This window comes from Centruroides vittatus, unplaced genomic scaffold, assembly GCF_030686945.1.
Source record: "Centruroides vittatus isolate TY-2023 unplaced genomic scaffold, ASM3068694v2 contig_876, whole genome shotgun sequence".
NCBI classification, from domain to species: Eukaryota; Metazoa; Arthropoda; class Arachnida; order Scorpiones; family Buthidae; genus Centruroides; species Centruroides vittatus.
The window spans coordinates 381,561-404,332 of record NW_027122568.1 but is presented as its reverse complement, the minus strand read 5'-3'; the positions used below and the strand labels follow the sequence as shown (position 1 = coordinate 404,332).

Below are 22,772 nucleotides of genomic sequence, written 5' to 3'. Positions count from 1 at the left end.
ATCTTGCACAAGAGCTGCTCTGAAAGTAAAATGGAATAAAGAATGAGAAACAGAATATGAGCCAGAAAACTTGATAGTACTTAGTACTTGCTATATGTTGATTGGTTCTATTAAATTTATATTGCTTCATGAATAAACAGGTTTAGATTTTTCGATAAAATTTTAGAAAAAGTGCTTCAAAACTTAATTGGGTTTTTACTTTCATTTATTCAAACAATATTGATATCACTAGTATTATATTAGAGTGACAGAAAAGGGATATAGAGTAACCAAGTATCGAGTATTGAATCCAGGCCTTTTCTACAGCTCATTTTTGTATCACTGTCTATGTAATAAGTTAGATTACAGTTATTATAAATAAAAGTAAATTTTATTTTAAACTTATACACAAAAATAGTTTTTATAACAACAAAATAATATACATACTGTATATAAATATATCTATGCCTGATAGTTATATTAAAGCCAAACAATTGCTGGATTAAATCAGGATATACTTCCAAATTAAATCTAATTTCATTAATTGTTTAATTTCTAAAATTTGTAACACATCATTCATATTTATAATTATAAATCTTTTAATTACAAATTTATTTTATATCAAATTTGTAACTTTTAAAACTTCTTTAAAATGAAAATCTAATTCTTTCAAAGTATATTTATATTCGTGAAAAAAAATTGTCTTTATACATTATGAGTCTTTATTACAAACTCCTTGATGTGTGCATCAAGGAGTTTATTTCATGTATATACTTTCTGGTATGCTTCAAAAATATGAAGCACACCAGAAAGTATATTCATGTATATTTTTAGTATAATGATATTTATTATATTTTCAGATCAGTGAAAGAAGAAGAAAAAACTATTTCTACAGAAAAATCAGATGAAATTAAAATAGAAAGAAAGAAATCAAAAATTGAATCAGCTTCTTGCAATGAAGTGAAAAAGGAAGAAAAACTACAAAGCGAAAATAATTGTAATTTAAAAGTTGGCAATAGATATAAAGCAATGTAAGTTCTTATATGAAATAATTTAAATTTGTAAACTTTTTTGCTTGTTAATACAATATAATATTGATTGTTATAAATTTTTTAAAAATTTAGAAAAATAATTGACATTTAAGTATTAAATAAAAATTTTTAATCCAATAATAGAAAAGTTATGTTTTGGTTTGGTATCTGCAAGCATTTTCATAATTGGACAGTTAAAATTCACGTATTCACAGAAGAATTAACAAAATAAGCAAACAATGAATAAAGAAAAAATTAAATAATTTTTAATATCTTTATCTCACAATATAATGCATTTAATTCATGTTGTTGACGATTAATTAAACTAATGGATGGTATCTTATAGTTTCTAGTATTATTTTAGAATGTGCACTTAAACAGATAATAAACATTGTGTTTTATATGAATAGGTATTGTGAATAGTCAGCATTATGTTTTTCAAGAAAATTTTATTTAGTTTGTATTTTTACAAATTAATAATATTTTCTATGAAAAAGACCATAGTGACAAAATATTTTTAAAAAAAGTACATATGAAGACAAAATTAGTTTTGGATTGTTTACAGGAAAGAAATTCAGTAACTATAGTTACTTATATTTCAGACGTAACTTAGATGTTTTTATATTAATTACATTATTATATATTTTTAGTTAATTAATTTATTTCCTTTAAGTTATGCATATTACTGGAAGGAAATGTGACAATAATCTTACTTAATAATTGAAATAATTTTAAAATAAATGTTACAAAGCAGTTTTTGTTGAATAACATCTGAAAACTGTTTAAAATTTTTACTCAACTACCCACATATTAACTTCTTATTTTTGTATTATTAACAATTATACTTTTATATTCAAAAATCCAACGTAGTGTGAAAAATTCTATATTTTACAAAATGTACATACTTCTGAACTAACTATGATAATACTATACTTGTTCCATAAAAAAAATTATTTAAATGAAATTAATTTTCCATTGAAGAAATATTTCATGCAGATTTTCCTTTGTATATAATTGGTATGTCTGACATATTTAACAAAAAAAGCATGCCCTGGATGATAGCTTGAGTTTTGTAATCTTCCATCATCAATTTGATTAAGATATTTCTGAAAACTGACCAAAATAACTTTAATATTGTTATTTTTATATTTTATTTTTATAATCTTTAGTTAAATTATGTCTTAATATGGTGTTTTTTATTAAGAAGATAAATTTAATGAACATTTTGGAAACATCATCATCATTTCTGTGGCCAGATAATTTTGACTAAGTAATTTTACTTTATATAAAATTGTATACAAGCACTTCTGCCATATAAGTTGAAAACATTTGTGTAAATTATTATTAAATTAACAACTGCTACTTTAAAACTGGTTAAAAATAGAAATTAATAAACACTGCAATAACCTAAAAACCATCAACAATATTTTAAACAAAGTGTGAATGTTTTCACTGGTTTGACATGGGTGTAAATGTTTGCACTTTGTTTAAAATATTGTTGCTGGTTTTTTAGGTTATTGCAGTGTTTATTAATTATTATTAAATAATATAATTTTTGAATATGCACATTAACATTATCCATATATTAATTTTGAGTCATAACAATTGCAGATATGTTATGAATGAATATATTATATTTTTTATTTATAACATAGAGAGAAATCTTCATTATTTTACAATCATCCAAAATGCAGAAAGTATGCTCTCAGAATTAATTAATTATATAAAAAGCAAGAAAAAATAATTATGCAAATATTTTAAAAATACTTTAAGTATATATCTTCATTCAGTACTTATCTTTTTTTAATATAACAAAGCAAAAATGTAATCACACACAAACATACAAAAAGTTTTTAATTATCTGTCTATTTGATGACGATGATTTGTGTGTTGATAGTTAAAATTTGACATTGCATTGTTGATTTAGTTTTTATATTTTTTCTATTAAAAGAAATAAATAAATTATATTTCAGCATTAAGTCAGTGAAATTATTTCAATTGAATATTCTTGTTGATGGTAATGTTCCTGGTCGTATACATATAACTGAAATTGCTGATAATGTGCCTGAGGTAAGAAAATATATATATAACTAAAAATACAGTAAAACCTCTAAATTTTGAATTTGAAGGGACAAAAAATAACCAGTTTGAATTATAGATAGTTTTATATGTGGAGATATATGGAAAATTTTCATTCAGATGCAAAGTACAAGGCAGTAGAATAAGGATTATAATTCTGTATTGTATTTAAGTCTATGATATTTATTTTAATCATTATTAGGATAATTTATGAGGATGTAATAATGATTGAATTAATTATCACAAATTTAGGTATATTACAGAATTACTTTTCTGTACTACATTGAATTTATTCAAAAAAATGAAATTTTGCATAATACATTACATCAAATTTTGATATTATCAATAAACTGACAACCTGTTCATGAGAAAAGGATGCATTGCCTAGCAAACTGGTTTTAATACAACTGGATAAGCAATTCAATAACATTTCAAGTGAAATGGGCTATGTTATTGGCTTGCTTGTCCAGTTGTATTAAAACCATTTTATCAGATGACAAAGAGATTTTTCAGAACTCAATAGGTTGGACAGCACTTGCTAAGTTTGACTAGTTTGACTTAAGGAGGGATTCAAGATTAGAAGTTTTACTGTACATAGTATTAGTGTTAACATACATATAATGTTACATTATTTTTTAAATTAGGGTATCAATCCTCTGCAAAGTTTCAAATCAAATCAAGAGTTGGAAGTAATTTTCCTGGGATTTCGTACTTGCAAATCACATAATTATCTACCTATAAGCCATGCAAATTCAATACTTCGAGCAGAATGTAGTTTAAGATCAGTTAGACCAAAGCCATTTAGCATCGGGCAATCAATAACAGTTTTTATTAAAGAAGTAAGTTTAATTACATAAATTTACTTATAAAATTTAGAATAACTTTTAGAAAAGAAATTAATTTTAATTCATTAAAGTCTAATATTATTAATGTACAGAAGAATTATAGATTTATTAATATGCTAATTAAATCAATTATTACAATTATTGATGTAATAATAATTTAGAAATATAAATAAATAGAATTTAAATTTCTTAGATTTTATAGTATTGATAATTATATTCAAATATAATTATTTTCAATTCTTAATAGCTTCTTTTTCAATAAGCACTTAAAAGTTTAGACACACATTTATTTAACTAAATTATAAGTAATAATATTGAATGATAATCATTGCTACACTTTATTATATATAATTATTATAATTTTAAGATTGAAGGGTTTAATATTTATAATTTAAAAAATCAATTAAAAATTGTATTTGTTAATTATTTCTTTGAACAAATATTATGTAATTCATGTTAGCTAATTACATCATAATGGCTTTGTATTTCAAAAAAAAAAATTTCAGTTAATTGTATTAAGATACTTATATGATTATTTAATTTATCAGTGTAGAAAAATTTTAAAATGTAATGATTCAAAATGAGATACAAATCAGACAAAGCTTGTTTTAGAAAAGTTTTCTTCTTAATGTAGAACTAATTTTAAATACAATATGATTATAATTTGTATGTAGGCTGTATTTTTAGAGCATATGTATAAAAAGATCTGTGAAAATTAATATCAGTTATTGAAACAATTTGGGAATGTGAGCTTCTATTTTAAAACTCGTCATCTCAAATTGTTATGTTAGTCTAAAAATATGATTCTCAATATTTTTGAAGTCGGGAACACTAAACTTTGACAGTAAAATTGATTCTATGAGGTGGAAATTTAATGCTGGAGGTTATAAATGCAATCCAATTAAAATAATAATTATATCTTGTTTATATCAATTAGTCTATGGTAAAATTGGTTTCTTTTAATGGTACTTCATTTGATGCCATCAATAGATTCTTTGAAATTGTGACATTAACCTCTTAACAGTGAGGGACGATTATAATTGTCTAAGGCGATCGTGTGGCAGTGGTGAGGGACGACTATACTCGCAAAATTTTTTTGGGGGTATCTAGCCATAAACTACCAAAAACTAGCCAAAAACTACCGCAAAAAAGAAATTCACATAAAAAATGAATTATGTAACAATAAAAAAAGACTTTTCTTTACTAGACAGAACTGTTTACAAAATCTTTTTCCGAAACGGTAATGAGAAAAAAATGCTTGAAAATATACTTTAAAAATTTCCCACATTTCTTCTCCACAACTAAGTGAGAGCCTTACACCTGACTGTTCCACTGTTGAAAGGTTAAATGAGGACTTGCTGTATACACATATACCTCTGTTTTTGTTGATAATTTGTCTGAAAACAATCGGCAAAATCCGAAACTGACAAAAACCAAGGCAATTATTTACATATGAATCAATGTACTGTACATCCAACTAATTCATTCTAGACACTCCAAAAATACATACCAAAAACACATTTTATAGAGAATTAATATAGTGTTAAATACAATAAGAAAGTAATTTAAAAGACTAATCTAAAAGAAAGTGATGGAATTGTTTAGCTAAACATGCAGGGTAATGTCTTGTTTTGTAGAAGCTAGTTGGACATGAGTTTCTAGCCTATATCACTATGTGGTAAAGTGTGATGTAATTGTCGTGTAATAGTATTTCTATGCGCTTATGATGGTCATATCACAGGGAATAATGCCTTCCGGGAAGTCTGTTTAAGGGTAACTGGCCCCTATTCAGGCATTACAGATGTGGAGAAAACCTGGAAAACTTCATGCAGCCAGCCCATCCTGGTGAAGCGCGAACCCACGGCTGAACTCAGTGTTCAGGGAACAGAAACTTTGGCCAATGGTGGGGCCTCGCGGGGTAATGCTCACACAACAAGAAATAACGTCACACTTAGCCGGAAAATGTATGGGTTGCCATTTGTTTTTGTAAAATTAGCAGTGATATCACTTGGGCATGCTGACGAAAACCAAGAGATTTTTCACGAAAAAAATTGACGAAAACCAAAACCAATGATAACCGAAGTCAACGAAAACAGGTATTACTGTATTTAACATGAAGTACAAAAAATATTATACAATGAGACATTTTTATGATACTAAAAGAATATCTTTAACATTAAAGCAGTTTGTCAGATTTATAAACAAAATCAGTTCTTAGTTCTGGAGATTTAGCATGATATTTATACTTGACTATTGATTGATATTAAAATTTTGCCAATGTATCAGGTTGTTGCAATTCAAATGGCTGATTTGAACCTGCTTGATAGACTTAAGCAGTCTGTGGTTATTAATGTATATCTGATAATACATTATCAGACATATTAGATATGATAACCAATATTATTGTGTTTTAAAAATGCTGTTAATATGAAGAATTATTGGCTTTGGATGTGGATGCTTTAATGGAATATAAATACAATATAAAATTAACACAAGTATTTCATCAAGCTGTTTGTCTTCAGATTGTACCACAGAATCAGTTTTAAAATGAATTTTCTACAGAAACATAACAAAACACCTATTTATGAGACATCTTAAAAAATAGAATTTTCTTAAAAGTTGGAAAATCTCATTACTACAGTTAACAAATACTGCAGTTACAATAACAGTAGTGTTTTTTTTTTTTTTTTTTTTTTTTGGGGAAATCTGAAGATGGACAATTTGCTCAAAATACTTTTATTTACTTTTATGCTAGTTTTATGTTTTATTAAGATTTCATTAAAGCATTTCATAAATTTATTGTATATTTTCATGTTATAGTATTACAATATGAAAATATACAATATAAAGTTTAAAAGTTTTTTCTGGTTTTCATTTTATGCATAATTTAAATTGCTTCATATTTGAATATTTTCTTTTTATATCATTTAAATAATAAACTTAATGCAGATGAAAGAAATGCTACTTTAATATAAATAAATAAGGATAAAGTTTACTTAATTTATTGTTGCATATAAAAATTTTAAATTATATTTGTAGACTAAAAATGTTTGTAATAAATGAATTTATGTATTTTTAAAATTAATGATTATAATTTTTATTTAGTTTGCTAAATCTCATATTAAAGTTTGGGTAAGATCCGAAGAAATTGGAAGAATTAATCTTCTTAATTTAACAAATGTTATAAAGGTAATATTTTATAATTTTACTTCAGCTCTAAATTCATAAAATTTCTGTAAATGCAGTTGTCATTTTATAGCTAGTAATAATTTATGTTAAAAAAAAGATTTAGATTTTTTTTATGTAAGATATTTAAACTGATAAAATATGAGGAAATAACTATATTTCATTACAGAGAAGAATTTCCAAACAGATACTCAATACTTATCTGATGAGAATATATACAAGACATGGCTACTTGACAAATTTTTTTTTTAATTTATAAATTGTGTGATAAAATGCTAAAAATAAAGGAATTATCTTTAGTTTTAAAAACAAGTAAAAACTACTTTCTTATTCTGACTTTGAGGAAACGATACAACTTTAAATGGATGAGTCAATGATGAAAAAAAAGACCTCAGTATTTTACCATTACCAGTTTTATTTTATCCTTTTTATAATTCACAAAGTCCAAATGCATTTCCCTCTAGGTTGAGCCTCTTCAGTGGAACAATTGAATTATTAATCGTTACATTCCTTTTATGTCAAGCGAATCTATCCCAGCATGCATCGACGGCTATGCTGGTATTCAAATTCATAGTATTTGCATGTGCGATGATATAAAAATGTTCTATAATTTTTCTTTCGGTACAATTTTCTTTTTTATATAATATTTTTACATCATTATTATTTATGTTACAATTGAATTCGTTACAATGTAAAAACAATGCTGACTCTTATCTCTTTAATCTAATCGCCGCTTCATGTTTTTTTATTCTTATGCCAAGCTTTCTTCCTGTTTCCCCGATGTAAAAATTTGGAATTGGACAGGTACAAAACAATTTATAGACCACTCCTGCGGTTTCCAGTTTGTCTTCCGGCGTCTTTTTTTTCTCCACTATTCAAAAAGTTAATCATACCGGACATCTTGTTTTTTTGACATGTCACTATACATACAGAAAACTCTTTAAAAATTGGTTTATATTTCTCAAATAACTTGAACATATAAGGAAATTTTATATAAGATGTATTTTTTATCTCGTTTTTTACATTAAATCTATAATTTAGATATGAATTGTACCACTTACTAAGGATGTTCCTGGGATAATCATTTAACATAAATTTTTTAAAAAGCTGTTTTAATTCTATGTCCATATCTTCTTGTAAGGTGGTTCTGTTCAGAATCTTTTTTAATTCCATAATGAATACATTCCTTTTGGTGTCTATGGGGCAATAAGATTTATAATTAATAGTTTTTTTATATTACATGGTTTTTCGTACTTATTGAATAATACTCTTGTTTCCTTTCTCTTTATAACTACATCCAAAAACTTCATATCTTGTTCTGATTCTTCTTCACTTGTAAATTTTAAGTTTCTATGTAAACTGTTAGCATGGTCTTCTATATCTTTGCACGTAACTATTTTTGAATCATATATTATTATTATGTCATCAACATATCTTGCATAATACTGAATACCTTTAAATTTTGATATTTTTTCATCCATTGTTATCATAGTAATATCTGCTAATTTTGGTCCAATGACTGATTTCATGGCAATACCTTCTTTCTGTCTGTAATAACACTGGACAACAATGATTTTGTTACGGGCTCAAAATTAGCATATTCTTATGTATTTTCATCCGCTGAATTCAAAAATCTTTATAAAAATGACCGATTAGCTCTTGCTTTGGAGATACAGTGATATGTTATTTTTTAGAGTCTACATTTGTATTTTGGAGAAAATTTATTTTTTGGGAGTTGTCACACCTCTCACACTGACATAGCAAAACATTCTCCATATGTTTGTAGGTTATAAACATAATAAATGTAGCTATGACTTTGAGTTTAATATTGCTTCTGTTTTTCTTGGTTAAAATTTCTGGTTTTGGAGTACTTTTGAAGTGTAATACTGGTTATACCAAAATGCCACGAAAATGTGTAAATTTAGTGAACAATTTTTGTTATATTCGTAGTGAAATAACATTTTCATCACAGAAACACAATCTGACACCTCTTCTGAAGACTGCCTATTACCATTATTTGGGTATAAAGGTAGGGGCAGGATAAGTCATGGGCTCCACGTTGCAACTCTGTTCAGTTATACTACAAGAATGACTGAAAAATAAAAAATGATCTATGGCTTTTGCTGTGCCTAAGGTTTGGCGGGAGCCTACAAACCATACAGATGACTGCTATTTCTGCTTGACTCCACTTATAAAGACAGGATTGTCAATGAAGAAAAAAGAAACAGTTCAATACCCAAATATTCCATCTGCAATTCGACCTATTCCACATTCAGATAGTTTACCAGTTTCCACTCCATTCCAACATTATGAGCTTGAAGTAGAAAATGAAGAAAGTGTGGGTGAAGAAGAACCCAATAAGCGTTCCACATTCCATGACCCTGATTTTGAGATAAAAGGTGATACACCACAGACTGAATTAAGCAAAATTGAGTGATCTCATTCAGGATCTAGTCTTGTCAAAGAATAAAGCAGAACTTGTAGAGTCAAGACTACAGCAACGGAATCTTCTCCAACGTGATGTCAGGGTCTCACAGTACAGAGAATGTCAGAGGGATCTGATTCCTTTTTTTGAGAAGAAAAACAATCTGGTTGTTTGCTGTGACGTTAATAGCTTGATGAAATGTTTGAATTTGAAATTCAAACATTTTCAAAAATTCAAAAGCACTTTCAATGTTGTTAGCATATGTAATTAAAATGTGTCGTTTCTTCTTAAGCCATTAAAATCACATACTGCCACCTCTTGTATATCACAGAAACTAGAGCTAATAAAAATTTTTCTTTGTCATATTCAATTTTATCACCCCAAAATTTGTAAGATTTCACTCATGAAATAAAGGAAACATTCAAAAACATTTTTTTGTTGTCCAATGTAATCTGTAGACATTTTAAAATAGTTATTATTAAAAGTAAAAAGGATAAAATAAAACTGGTAATGATAAAATACTGAGGTCTTTCTTTCATCATTGACTCGTCCATTTAAAGTTGTATCGTTTCCTTGAAGTCGGAATAAGAAAGTAGTTTTTACTTGATTTTAAAACTAAAGATAATTCCTTTATTTTTAGCATTTTATAAGTATACTGATCCCATTGTTTTATTATTTATAAATTGTTTGATGTTTTAATGATTGATGAACTGTACTCACTATGTGGATAAGCATATGATTACTAGAAATGAAATACTCTCAAGAACAGTTTTTTCAAAGCTTAGTTTTGATTATTTTTTATGATTGCAGTTTTGAAATTTATTATGTAGTATGTAATATCTTGAATCTTTTGTTCTTAAAAACACCCAGTGTTTTGAGAACAAGAGATTTGAATTCTAACAGTGTTTAAATGTATCAGTATTAAATAGTCAATAATCAAAAAAGTGATGGTTTTTGATTCTCCAAATGGTGTTATATTCCATTAACTTCATTCAACTGATATATATATATTACTGGGAAAACTTGAAATCTGTTAAAACCTGGTTTGTCTAGTTAGGATTAGTTTCAACAAAGCTCTTTTATAAATTCTAGTATTACTTAGTCAATACTAGAATTCACTAAGAGATTTTAGGGAAAACTGGAATTGTCTGCAAGAATTGTTTTATTTTCACTTATTTACATTTTTACTTGTTTAAACTATTTTAACTGATAAGTTAAAAGTGTTTTTGCTTGTCCAGGCCTGCACATACTTCAAAGTGATTGTTTTTTTCTATCAGTTTACTTCTCCTCTTATAAGAACTAATAGAATCTCAGCAAAATTGCTCCACCTGTGCTGTCCTGTTCAGGACTACTGAGAGTACATGTGGGACTGTAACTTCAGTGTATTGAGAGCCATTGACAAATGTGGACACATTTCTTGTCGTGGTTTCACTTTTTTTGATTTTGTTCAGTTGGCATGCAATAACTTGTTCATTTTAATCATTCATGGTCTAATGAGGACCAAAATCAATCAGAGAAGGAGGTATCAAATAATGTTTTTTGGGACAAATTCATTGCTTGGCAAATGAGAGACTCAGAAACTTCTCTGCTCACTGCAGTGTAATGACCAGAGTTTACAATAGATTTTTGAGTGAAGTTGAAGAAGCAAATTGTGCAATAAAAAAATACTTTTACAGTACAAATGATTGAACAATTCAATGTTTTGGAAATTTGTCAAACAAACAAACTGATATCGAGAAGTGAATCTGAGAAGGACTACTTATCTGCTGATGGCAGTCCTGGTAAGCTTTTTTCGGAATGACATTAAAACATGTCAAAATGGCGTCCTTTCAGCACTGATTTTAATTTTGGAAATAAGAAAAAATTGCAAGGAGCCAGGTCTGGTAAGTAGGAAGCTGGGGAAGAACAGTCTGGCACAAAACTGGTGAATTGACAAGGCTGAGTGAGCAGGCACGTTGTCATGGTGAAGGAACCATGAGTTGTCTCAGCACAACTCTGGTCTTTTTTCGTGAATTTTTTCATTCAACTGTTTCAAAATACCTGCATTGTACTGTGGTTGACTGTTTGACCTTGAGGCAAAAATTCAAAGTGCACAACTACATTAAGATAAAAAAAAAACAGTGATCATCACCTTGACATTGGATTGAGACTGTCATGCTTTTTTCAGGTATGGAGATCCCTTGCCAACCCACTGTGATGATTGAACTTTTGTCTCAATGTTGTAACCGTAAACTCAACTCTCATCACCTGTTATGATCCTTTGCATGAATGTTTTTTCATTGTTGGCTTGTTGAAAGAGTTCCAGGCAAACATCTACTCAATTTTCTTTCTGCAGTTTGGTCATCAAATGAGGAACAAATTTTGCTGCAACTTGATGCATGTTCAATTTTTCTGTTAAAATGTCATGGTATGACCCTATTGAGATTCCAATTTCTTCTGCAAGTTCTCTGACAGCCAGACAACAATTTGCATGCACCAGATTCTTGATTTTCTGAACGTGAATGTCATCAATTGAGGTCAAAGGCTTTCCTGGTTGAGGGTCATCTTCAACTGATTGATAACTACTTTTGAATTGGATAAACCATTCATAACACTGTGTACAACCTAGACCATCACTTCCATAAGCTTGATTTTAAAAGTTAATATGTTTCTGTAAAAGTTTTTCCCAGTTTCACACAAAATTTCAAATTGCATCATTGCTCTCATAAATCACACGTTGCAAAAATTGCCGCAAACACAAACACATTTACTCAAAAAATAATAATGCGGGAATGAAACGAGATATCAATAATCCAAAAAAAGCAGCTTGCTTGGTAGGTTATCATGAATGAGTGTTGCCAACCTCATGATGCTAGGACACTCCAATTCCGCCCAATTCGAAAAGTTTGGTTATGTTTTGAACAGACCGCATATTTAGAAGTGCCAGATTAGCTTCAATATAAGAGCCAATATCATCGTTTTTGTGTTTCTAATATTTATTCATACAGAAAGATTCTTTAATTGTAAACTGTCTTTTTATTCTTTTTTTAAAAGAAAATTATAACAAGATTAATTTAAAATTGTCAATTTTTAAAACATCGAATGTAAACAAATGTAGATTTAAAAATAACTTAAGTTACTTTAGAAATTCTTCTTAAATAATCAATATTATGATGTCAAAATTAATTTACAATATGTATATAGCATTTAAGATTTATATTATTGAGTTTATAAAGACCTTTAAAACTTTAAATTTTTAATTCATATAGGTTTTAAAGAAACCTACCAATGAATATCAGTTATGTCAAGCACTAAGAGTGAAAGTTTATAATATTACTGAAGATCATATTGATTTACAAAAATTAGGTTTGTATAGATTTAATAACGTAATAGGAGAATTTATAAATACAAAAATACTTGTATATGTATTTAAGATAATTTAATCTAATTAAATGATAAAAAATTCTTATGCTTTAATTCAAATAAAACAATGCAATTGTCTCATTGTTATGATATTATACCATATTTTCATGGATTGTCTGGAATGTTGGTCTATTCGGAGGAGACCATGAAATCAAATATTTCTGTACAGTAAAACTGGCATGCTGGTTTAAGTGAGGTTATACATCCCTCTCTACAGGGTGCATTAAAAAAATGAATGACTTACGTCACATAAAAATGAATGAGTTTTTATTCTAAAACTGTGAAACTGTCAGCATTACATCAAAATCTGCAATTATGTTTAATTTCTTCATTTTGTCTTCTTTCTAACAATGTAAAATACTGTGGAATTCTGAAAGTGCTTCTTTTATGCATATTTTATTGTTATTTGATTCAAAAAATGCAAAAATAAACATTAAATTTAAGAAACTTGCTGTAAATTATCTCAATTTACACCAGTTAACATTGGCTTTGTGAGAAATTTGTGAGGAAGGTGTTATTTTTAAGGTTGGAGTAGATGGTCAGTGTAGTCCACACTGACTAAATACTACTACTACTACTACTACTACTACTACCACCACCACCACCACCAATAAGTTGTTAATTGTTTTATTGTCTTGTAAACAAAAACTCTCTTCCTGACTTTAAGTCAGTTAAATTACAATATTATTTTATTGTACTTGGAAAAATGTTTTCTTTAATTAACAATTAGTTGCAGTTTAACTGGCATGCCAGTAACCTTGATGTTTCTGGCTTGCTGGTGTTCCCTGTTTACATGTGGCATGCCGGTCACTCACTGAAAATATGGTAATCGTTTACAACTATCATCATCATGAAGTTCACATAAATAAAGTTTCATTCAATTCCAATGTCTCCTCCTTAGTGTGTAGCTCTTTTTGGTCAGTGGCTGCATTCGGCAGACTCAACAGTTCTGGAGCAGTTGAACACTTTTATGCTGAATAGCTTTTACAGGTACATGTGGAATGTGTTGATGTTATATTTAACAGTAGATTTCATTTACACTACTTTTGAGTAACTATAACTGATCAAAGATGGCTGTGCTCATAAAGCAAGTGAAGTATATATTATTTTTTGTACTATTACTACTACTAATGTTCTGGTTGTATTATGCCAGCGTTACAGTACTAATCCACTCAAAAGCATTTTATTATTAACTAAAAACAGATATGTGCAAAATAAAACTTAAAAACATTTGAAAAAACAAATTAAATTAATTTTTAAAGTTCATGGAAACAAGCGTAAGCTATTGTATTGTCATTATCACTTGCAAATATAAACATCTTATGAAACCTGATACATTACAATAAAGCTACAAGAACTGTCATATAACATCAGGCTATATATTGGCAATAATAATTACAAATTACTTATAAATTTGACTCTAGAGGGAGCTGTTAGGTGCCACCTTATATCTTTTCTTCAGTTTAATCTAAAATTATTTAATTAAATTGTAATTAATAAATTTAATAAGAGAGGGTTCCTAATGCCCCCCTCTAGGGTCAAATTTATCATTAATTTATAATTATTATTGTTGATATATAGCCGAATGTTATATGGCAGTGTAGCATTGTCCCTTGCATTGAGTTGATGTGATAGCATCGATACAATGAATGAGATGATGCAAGTCATTCATTGTCATTATGTAACAGTTACTGCTACCATAAAGTCTGCTGAACACAGCCAATGAGTGTATTTTAATAACAGTCTCTAACACAGTTTGAAAATAGCATAATGGGATTTAACAGATGCAAATAATCTGTTAGATCTGTGTAAATAATTACATAACTATATACTTTTGTACTGTAATGCAAGGAATTGCTGTTTAATATTAAAACATAATCATATAAAAATATTTATAATGTATATTCTAAATAATTTTATTTTCAACTACATTTAGGAATTGATACGATAAAAGAAGGAAAACCAACAATTGGCCATGTTCTCAGTGTTCGTCCAGATTTGGGTGTGTTTCTACATTTGCCTTTAGGTTATCGTGGAACTATTTCATTGACAGATTTTAAGGATGAATTTAAACCTTTAAATAGTTTTATGGGTTGGTTAATGAAGCAATGCTTCATTAGATGTCAAATATTGCATGTAGATCATGAAACGAAACAATGTGTCCTATCAACAAGACCTTCTAGGTGAATATAAATATTTTAAAATTTTTAGTTGAAAATTTATAAATTAAAATATTCTTTAAATTTTTAAAACAGATTACAGGGAGCATCTTTAGAAAGTATCATTGACAGAGAAGTAGAAAGTATTTCTGATTTATCTGTAGGCGATTATTTACGTGGATATTTAGTTGCACTTAGTCGAAAAGGAATATTCGTAGAAATTGGAAGAAAAATAAAAGGAATCATCCCAAAATCAAATCTCCCTCCAGATTTCATTTATTCAGAAAATCATCATCCATTGGGATCTGTATTAAAAGTGCAAATTGTATCAATCGAAGATGAAAATATTATATTAGATTTGTTAGAATCTGTTTCAGATGAAAAAACAGAGTTACCTCAAATAGTCCGTGAAGAGTCATATGAAGAGTTAAAAGATGTAAGTAAAACTATAATATATTAGTTTTAAGAATTTCTTTTTTAATTTTAATGATTAATTATTAAATGGCAACTCTATAAAATCTTTAGCAGAAACAGAAATTGTTAGCTATTTCATATTCTGTCTAGTTTCAATTTTCTCTATTGTTATTGGATACCATAAACAGAAATAAAGGCACACACTAGTGGGCTGAAAAGTAATTAAGAAATCCAATATAGATGACATATGTGCATTGCTTATCTTTATGTTTAATCATGTTGTTGGAAATGACTAAAAAACATAATTTTTGGGTACTATATATAGAATTTTCTGTGATTATTTAATATAAAGTGTATAGTATAGTAAATATTTAAAATAATAAGATTATTATTCAAAACAATTGAATCAAAAATAATTTACTAAGAACCATTTTTTTGGGAAAATTTTGCTGCTTTTAGTTTTTGTTTTGTGCTCTTATTTATATCTGTGGAGTCACTTGCAGCTTTAATTTTTGAAATTGAATTATGCTGCTTTAGTGAAGACTTCAATATCATAAAAAATAACATAACAATGAGTTATTCAATACAGCTGAATATAACAGAAAAAATTTTTATTCAATAAAATTAAATTTAAGTTATCTTGTTAAAAAAAATATAATATATTAATTTTTTTGTTAGAGAGCACAACTTTCAAGATTGGAATTATCAGAAGGCTTTGTTTGGGATATTGATACTCATTCTTCTACAATGAATATTGACAATGAGAGTGACAGTGATGTAGAAGAAAAAGTTGTAAATAAAAAAGAAAAGCAAACAACAGAGAGAGAGGAAGAAGACTATTTATATATGGTAAAATGTTTAAATATAATAATTTATAGCTTTACACATAGGTTGTTACACAATATAATTGACGACAAGGATGACTGGAGAAAAATATTTTTTAAAATTCTACATAAACTAATATTATTTGATTTGTTAAATAGTTTTAAATTACAAAATTTTATAGAATTAATATTGAGAAATTTTATTTAAGATTAACTAAAATCTTATCTTATTTAACTTTAATTAAGAGAGAACGACAGCTGATGAATAATGAAAGAGAACCGACAACAGTTGATGATTTTGATCGCTTAGTTTTAGCTTCACCTGACAATTCAATGATTTGGCTTAAATACATGGCTTTTCATCTGCAGCAAGCTGAGATAGAAAAAGCTAAAGCTGTTGGATTAAGAGCATTGAAGACAATATCTTTCAGGTTTATTTTTTTATATTTTATTATTATACTTGAAATATAATTTTTGACACTAAAATTGTATATAATATTTTGTTGTATTTATTTTAGGGAAGAACAAGAGAAGTTAAATGTCTGGGTAGCTCTTCTTAATTTAGAAATATTATATGGTACAGTAGAATCCTTAAAAGAAACTTTTGATAAGGCTTTACAATATAATGAACCAATAAAAATTTATAATCACATGGTCAACCTATATGTTAAATCAGATAAATATAATGTGAGTATAACATTAATATAATTTATTCTGAGTAACATTCATTAGTATTATTCTGAACACCTTTTTTCTGTTGACTTATTTCCTGTGTTTTGTGCTAGTGCACTTTTCCTATAGACAGACTTATCAGAATGACCTTGAGACACAATTTTTTGTATGTATTTATTACAATATTCATTTCGGATCTGACAGGTTCCTCCTCAGTCATGATACATAGATCTCTTTGTGGATTTCTAGATATATGCACTTACATTATTAGTTTTATAGTAAAAACTTCTCAGCATATATACTCATATATGACAAAATCCACTAAACGGGTACATTTTATCCTGGACATGCAAATTTGGAAAGAAAATTCTGTATTATTCCATACAAAAATATGCCCTCAATCATCCACTATTCCAATAGAATGGTCTAGATCAGCAGTTGTCAACCAGTGGTCTGTGAGAAAATTTTGGTTATCCGTGGAGAAATTTGGACATTGATCAAAAAGAATTATGTAATAATGAAGGATGTTGTCTGTTACAAAAGCATATCAGATGCTAAAATGACTATATCTTAGGTAATTAATCATAATTTGGCACAGATCAATCTGATGGGTGGAACCATTGATGAGGATAGAAAATAGGTAGTACATTACAGGAACAATTAAAAGAAAATGATGGGATATGAAGGAGTAGGATGACCTCAGTGAGTTTGATGGAAGCTTAGCTGTCAAGAATTTTTAACCACAGTATGGAAAAGATTAATATTTAGAAATGGATTGGGAAAGCATTAATTTTTAAGACATGGATATTTTGCTATCTTGATACTAAGGGAGAAAGAGGCATATATATATACTGCTCTGAGGAATCTGATTTGAATTCAATTTGATATTAGGTTAATACATAAATATAAAAATAATATTTTTCTTATATTTGAATCTGAATAATCAACTTTATTAATTTAATGATTTTTGTAATATTAATAGATTTTTAAAAATATATTAATATGCTGATTAAAAGTCAATTATTATATATATGTAGGAAGCAGAAGATTTATATAAAACAATGGTGAGGAAATTTAAACATGATAAAGATGTTCATATCAATTTTGGATTATTTTTTATGAAGCAGAATAAGATAGATGCAGCAAGGAATGTATTACAAAGAAGTCTGACTGTTTTAGAAAATAAAGATCGTAAGTAACAAAAAATTTTTAATAGAATTTAAAAATCAAATTTTAAGTGGAAGATTCGTGCATTTTAAATTTTTTTGACAATTCTTATTTTTATATTAAACTTATTTTTAAGAAAGCTGAAAAAAATTTAATATAATTTGGAGTTATAGTAGATAATTGGAAGTATACACCATTTTTATTTAATGTATTACATAAATATGTAAAACTACCTTTCATCGATTCATCTAAAATTACACATTTTGATAGAATTCTGACATTAACATTTTTAATGTCTTATTTTCTTTTATTATAAAATTATCTTTTGCAAAATGAAATTTGTCTTGTTACTAGTGATCCAGTTTAGAGTTTAATACCTTTGAAAGATCTTTCTTGTAAATATTATAAACCTATAAAAATGTTTAAAAACTTGTTTGAAAAATTAAAAACTGTTTCTTTAAATTCTCACAATTTTAGGGTATATACAAAATGACCATAAAGTCTGGCTCAATTATTATTTACTACATAGTTTTAACATTTGTACATTTTTATTAATGTATGATAGAACTAATTTATTTTATTTTTAGTACTACATTAATAAAAAGACAAAGGAAAAATAATAATTTTTATTTATTGAAATGATGGGTATGCTAAATCCTAAACATTTTAGTAATAATAAAAAGAAATTAAAATTTATCCTCTATTATTTATTTCCTCAATCAGAAGCAGAAACTGTGTCGTAATATGAAAATTACTTTTCAGAAGTTTAACCACTATATTTCACATTACTTGATGAAATTCTGTACAATTTTATATAAATAGATGAAATAACTGCAAGTTTAATTTTTAAATTATTCAAATGATACTTTAGATGTTTAACTGAATATGGTGGTATTAGTACTTCAAACTTGATCCATTCCAGGAGGTCGTTTAAAGTCCAAAGCAATTTTTTCCATAAGAAATAATGGAAAATGAATTAATTCATTCCCTGACCCTGAACAATATCCATTTTAACCCTTAGCCAGCCGTTTGCCACGTTCCCTTATTTTGTAAAACGGCCAAGGTCAAAATAGGTGAATCAGGCAATATTATTTTAAAAATTCACTAAAAATTAAATTATTATTTTATTCATATGAAAAAAATCACATATATTTATCAATATAGTTAGTTTTAAATACGACATATTTCAATAAAGTTCGTTTGAAAAATTTATGAGAAAAAAAAATAATATATGATAACTGACATTCAGACTTGAAAATTTGTTACTATTTGTCAAAATTAATATTGCCTGGTTACTTCATTCTTATTGTCACTGAGCCAATACGACGTACAATATTGTTCTGTACAATTTGATATAACATTTATGCATGTACGTTTATTCGTTGTGAAATTATCGCACATTATATCAAACATTTGTTTAAAATCTGAACTTTATTCTGCTTTCAACTAATATAATGAACTAATATACTTTATTCATTTTATATCAAACAAGATTATTTATTTTCGTAATAAACATATGATTACCAGTAGCAATAGATGTAACATTTTCGGATATTTTAGATTTAAAAAATAATTAAAAATTAAAAAAATATCTAAAATATCAGAACTGAAGGTCATAACTTGAATATTTATGATGCATTAACATATTATAGCTGAATAAACTTATTATAGCATTGATGAACTTATTATAGTAATATTATTGCATGAATATGCTAAAAATAAAATAAAAAATAATCAGTAAATAAAAAATTAAGGAAAAACCATCAATAATTAAAATTTTTTAAGTCGACAAAACACTACCTGGACAAAAATATGTGAAACAGACAATAAACAAGACGATACCGTCAAGTTCTGACATCTGTTGTCGATAAATTTTATAAAAATCGATTTTTAACAGGGTAACAATGAATCGGTACCCTGGCCGTTTTGCGACACAATTAGGGTAACGATAGATCGGTACCCTGGCCGGGAAAGGGTTAATAAACTTAAAACTGCAAATACACATTATTTAATGTAAAAATAAGACAATTACATGCTCTAATAATAAATTAAAACTTGAAAACAGTAAACAAAATATATAAATAATGTGTAATGAAATGAAAATTACATTTAATGGTTACACACCATCAACTTTGGCATCTTAAACATGGTCGCCAAATACATCACATGTGTAGTACTTTCATATTTCACAATAAGTTCCTTTTTAATTTCAATTGTCCACACTACACCCATCCTTTTAGACTTTATTGCTTTCACACTCTTTTCTGATTCCATAGTTAATAAGAAAGAGTTATATTGAGTTTAACAGAAAGTTTTTGCATATTATTAACAGCTGTTGTTACTTAACATAGTGTGTGATTTAATTATAACAGTACTGAAGCTTAAATTAACACATTATTGCCAATGAGATTATATTCTTAGTTGAGAAGCTTATTTTTAAACTTTTTACTTCATATTTTGTTTGAATAGAATAGTCGAAATGTCTTTGGATAAAAAGCATATTTGGCATATTATTCTTTATGAATTTCAGAAAGGATATAACACTGTACAAACAGTAAAAAAGGTTTGTAATGTGAGTGGGGAGGATGTTCCTAAGCTTAGAATATGCAAATATGATTTGAAAAGTTCCATTTGGGAAATTTTGAACTAATGGAGAAACACTATGGGACATTCAAAAGATGTCAACAAAGAAAAATTGCAGGAAGAAATTGTTAAAAATAGACCCATAAAAAACCACAATATACAAAACCAAACACACAAAAGTGAAGCAAAAAAAAAAGCACTGAAAACATATGAGCATAATGCAAGAGTGAGAGATGACTTGCATTTATGGTTCAGATGCATTTTTTCAGTGCATGCTTCAGAGTTCAAACTGTTCATCATTTTGAAACCTGAGGAAAATTTTTGTCAAATTTAGCATTTGAAGTACAACATACCACTGTATTTTTATGCAATGACCTAGAGCTATTGAGGATATCCATAAATTGTAGAATATAATATACCTGTATTCTAAGTTTTGGATTTGAAAATTTTCTTAAAACACACGTAAATATTTCCTTCTGACTGTATTGTTTCATTTTCTTATAAGAAGAATTTGTTTCCACTCAAATATTTCATGTCAATCAGCAAGATCAATACAATTATACTGTTTCAAATTTTGAAATTAAGACTATTTACAAAAAATTATTTCATTTTTGAGTCTATCATTTAATCCTTTACACTACTCCAGAAGTAACAGTTACTATGGACTCAAACAGTTAAATGATAGACTCAAAAATGAAATCATTTTTTGTAAATAGTCTTAATTTCAAAATTTGAAAAAATAATATCCTGAGTTAACATTGACAATTATACTGGTTTTGCTGATTATTGTAAAATAGTGATATTATCACTATATATCATAATTTCTTGTAGATAATAATGTTTGTTGGGAATTATTGCTGTGTTGAAATTTTTTTAAATTTACACTTTATCAGTTGGCATTTTACAAAGTTCAAAGCATCTATATTTTTAATAAAATCCTATAATTAATAAGGAGATAACATTTTCCATTTTCTTTTATGGATTGATTCCATAATTTTAATAAAAAATTTTATAGTTTTACCATTTAAATTTAAATTTATTTCATAATTTAACTTAATAATTTTTTTAATTATAGATGTTGATGTTATTGCAAAATTTGCACAGATGGAATTTAAATATGGTGAAGCAGAACGTGGGAAGACAATGTTTGAAAGTATTCTTACAAATTATCGAAAAAGGACAGATTTATGGTCTCTCTATATCGATCTTATGAAGAAGCATAGCACAGTGGATGCAGTAAGGTAACTAATTGTTTCTCTTCTTTTTTTTTATCATTTTAGATATTTCACTCTTTTAATCATTGCAATATTTTTAATAGGAATTTATTTGAACGTGTAATCACACTGAAATTATCAGCTAGGAAAATGAAGTTTTTCTTCAGTCGTTATTTAGATTTTGAAAAACAATTTGGTAATGAATTGACTATAGATGCAGTAAAACAGAAAGCTATTCAATATGTAAAATCAAGTAATATGAGTGTATAAATAACAAGAACTTTTGTAAATTATTTTTTAAATAAGAAAAAGATATAAAAAAATAAATATTTATATTTTTAAAACTTTTTTGCAATGCATAACATACCTGAATCAATTTAGGAATGTATACAAAAATTCTTTCTTAAATCTAACAGAATTTAATCATAAAGTTCTTGGAACTCGAAACAATTTTCTATTATACAATTCTGACAGCAAAATAGATTCATAATTACTAGCTACATAGATGAATATCATTCTACCAACTTTCTGGAGAAGACATTCAGATAGATATTATTGCAATGTAATCTAATAAAAGAAAGATTTTAATTGATATCAGATTCACAATATATGCCAATTATTAATAAAATATTGCAAAATATACAGCTAAAACTTCTTAAAGAATCTGAAACAGATATTATTTAATCTAAAATTAATCATTTAGAAAAAACAACCAACAAGCAATTTTGGTCATTGGCAGTTTATCTTGTTCATTGCTAAATTTTTAACTGCTTTTATTGATAAGAAATTAGA

General features: G+C 27.1%; 1 protein-coding gene across 1 annotated transcript in view; it reads left to right on the top strand.

Moving 5' to 3' along the window:
• Positions 1–22,324, top strand: part of Rrp5 (Ribosomal RNA Processing 5) — an 88,852-nt gene extending 66,528 nt beyond the window's left edge. Inside the window, exons 26-38 of the mRNA XM_067279729.1 lie at positions 840–1,010; positions 2,984–3,080; positions 3,734–3,928; positions 7,040–7,123; positions 12,794–12,890; positions 14,884–15,130; positions 15,203–15,542; positions 16,199–16,369; positions 16,591–16,775; positions 16,863–17,031; positions 18,054–18,207; positions 21,842–22,007; positions 22,085–22,324. Coding sequence (XP_067135830.1) covers positions 840–1,010; positions 2,984–3,080; positions 3,734–3,928; positions 7,040–7,123; positions 12,794–12,890; positions 14,884–15,130; positions 15,203–15,542; positions 16,199–16,369; positions 16,591–16,775; positions 16,863–17,031; positions 18,054–18,207; positions 21,842–22,007; positions 22,085–22,250 — 2,242 coding nt within the window. The 3' untranslated portion in view covers positions 22,251–22,324. The remainder of the gene's footprint in view (positions 1–839; positions 1,011–2,983; positions 3,081–3,733; positions 3,929–7,039; positions 7,124–12,793; positions 12,891–14,883; positions 15,131–15,202; positions 15,543–16,198; positions 16,370–16,590; positions 16,776–16,862; positions 17,032–18,053; positions 18,208–21,841; positions 22,008–22,084) is intronic.
• Positions 22,325–22,772: the final 448 nt, after the last annotated feature.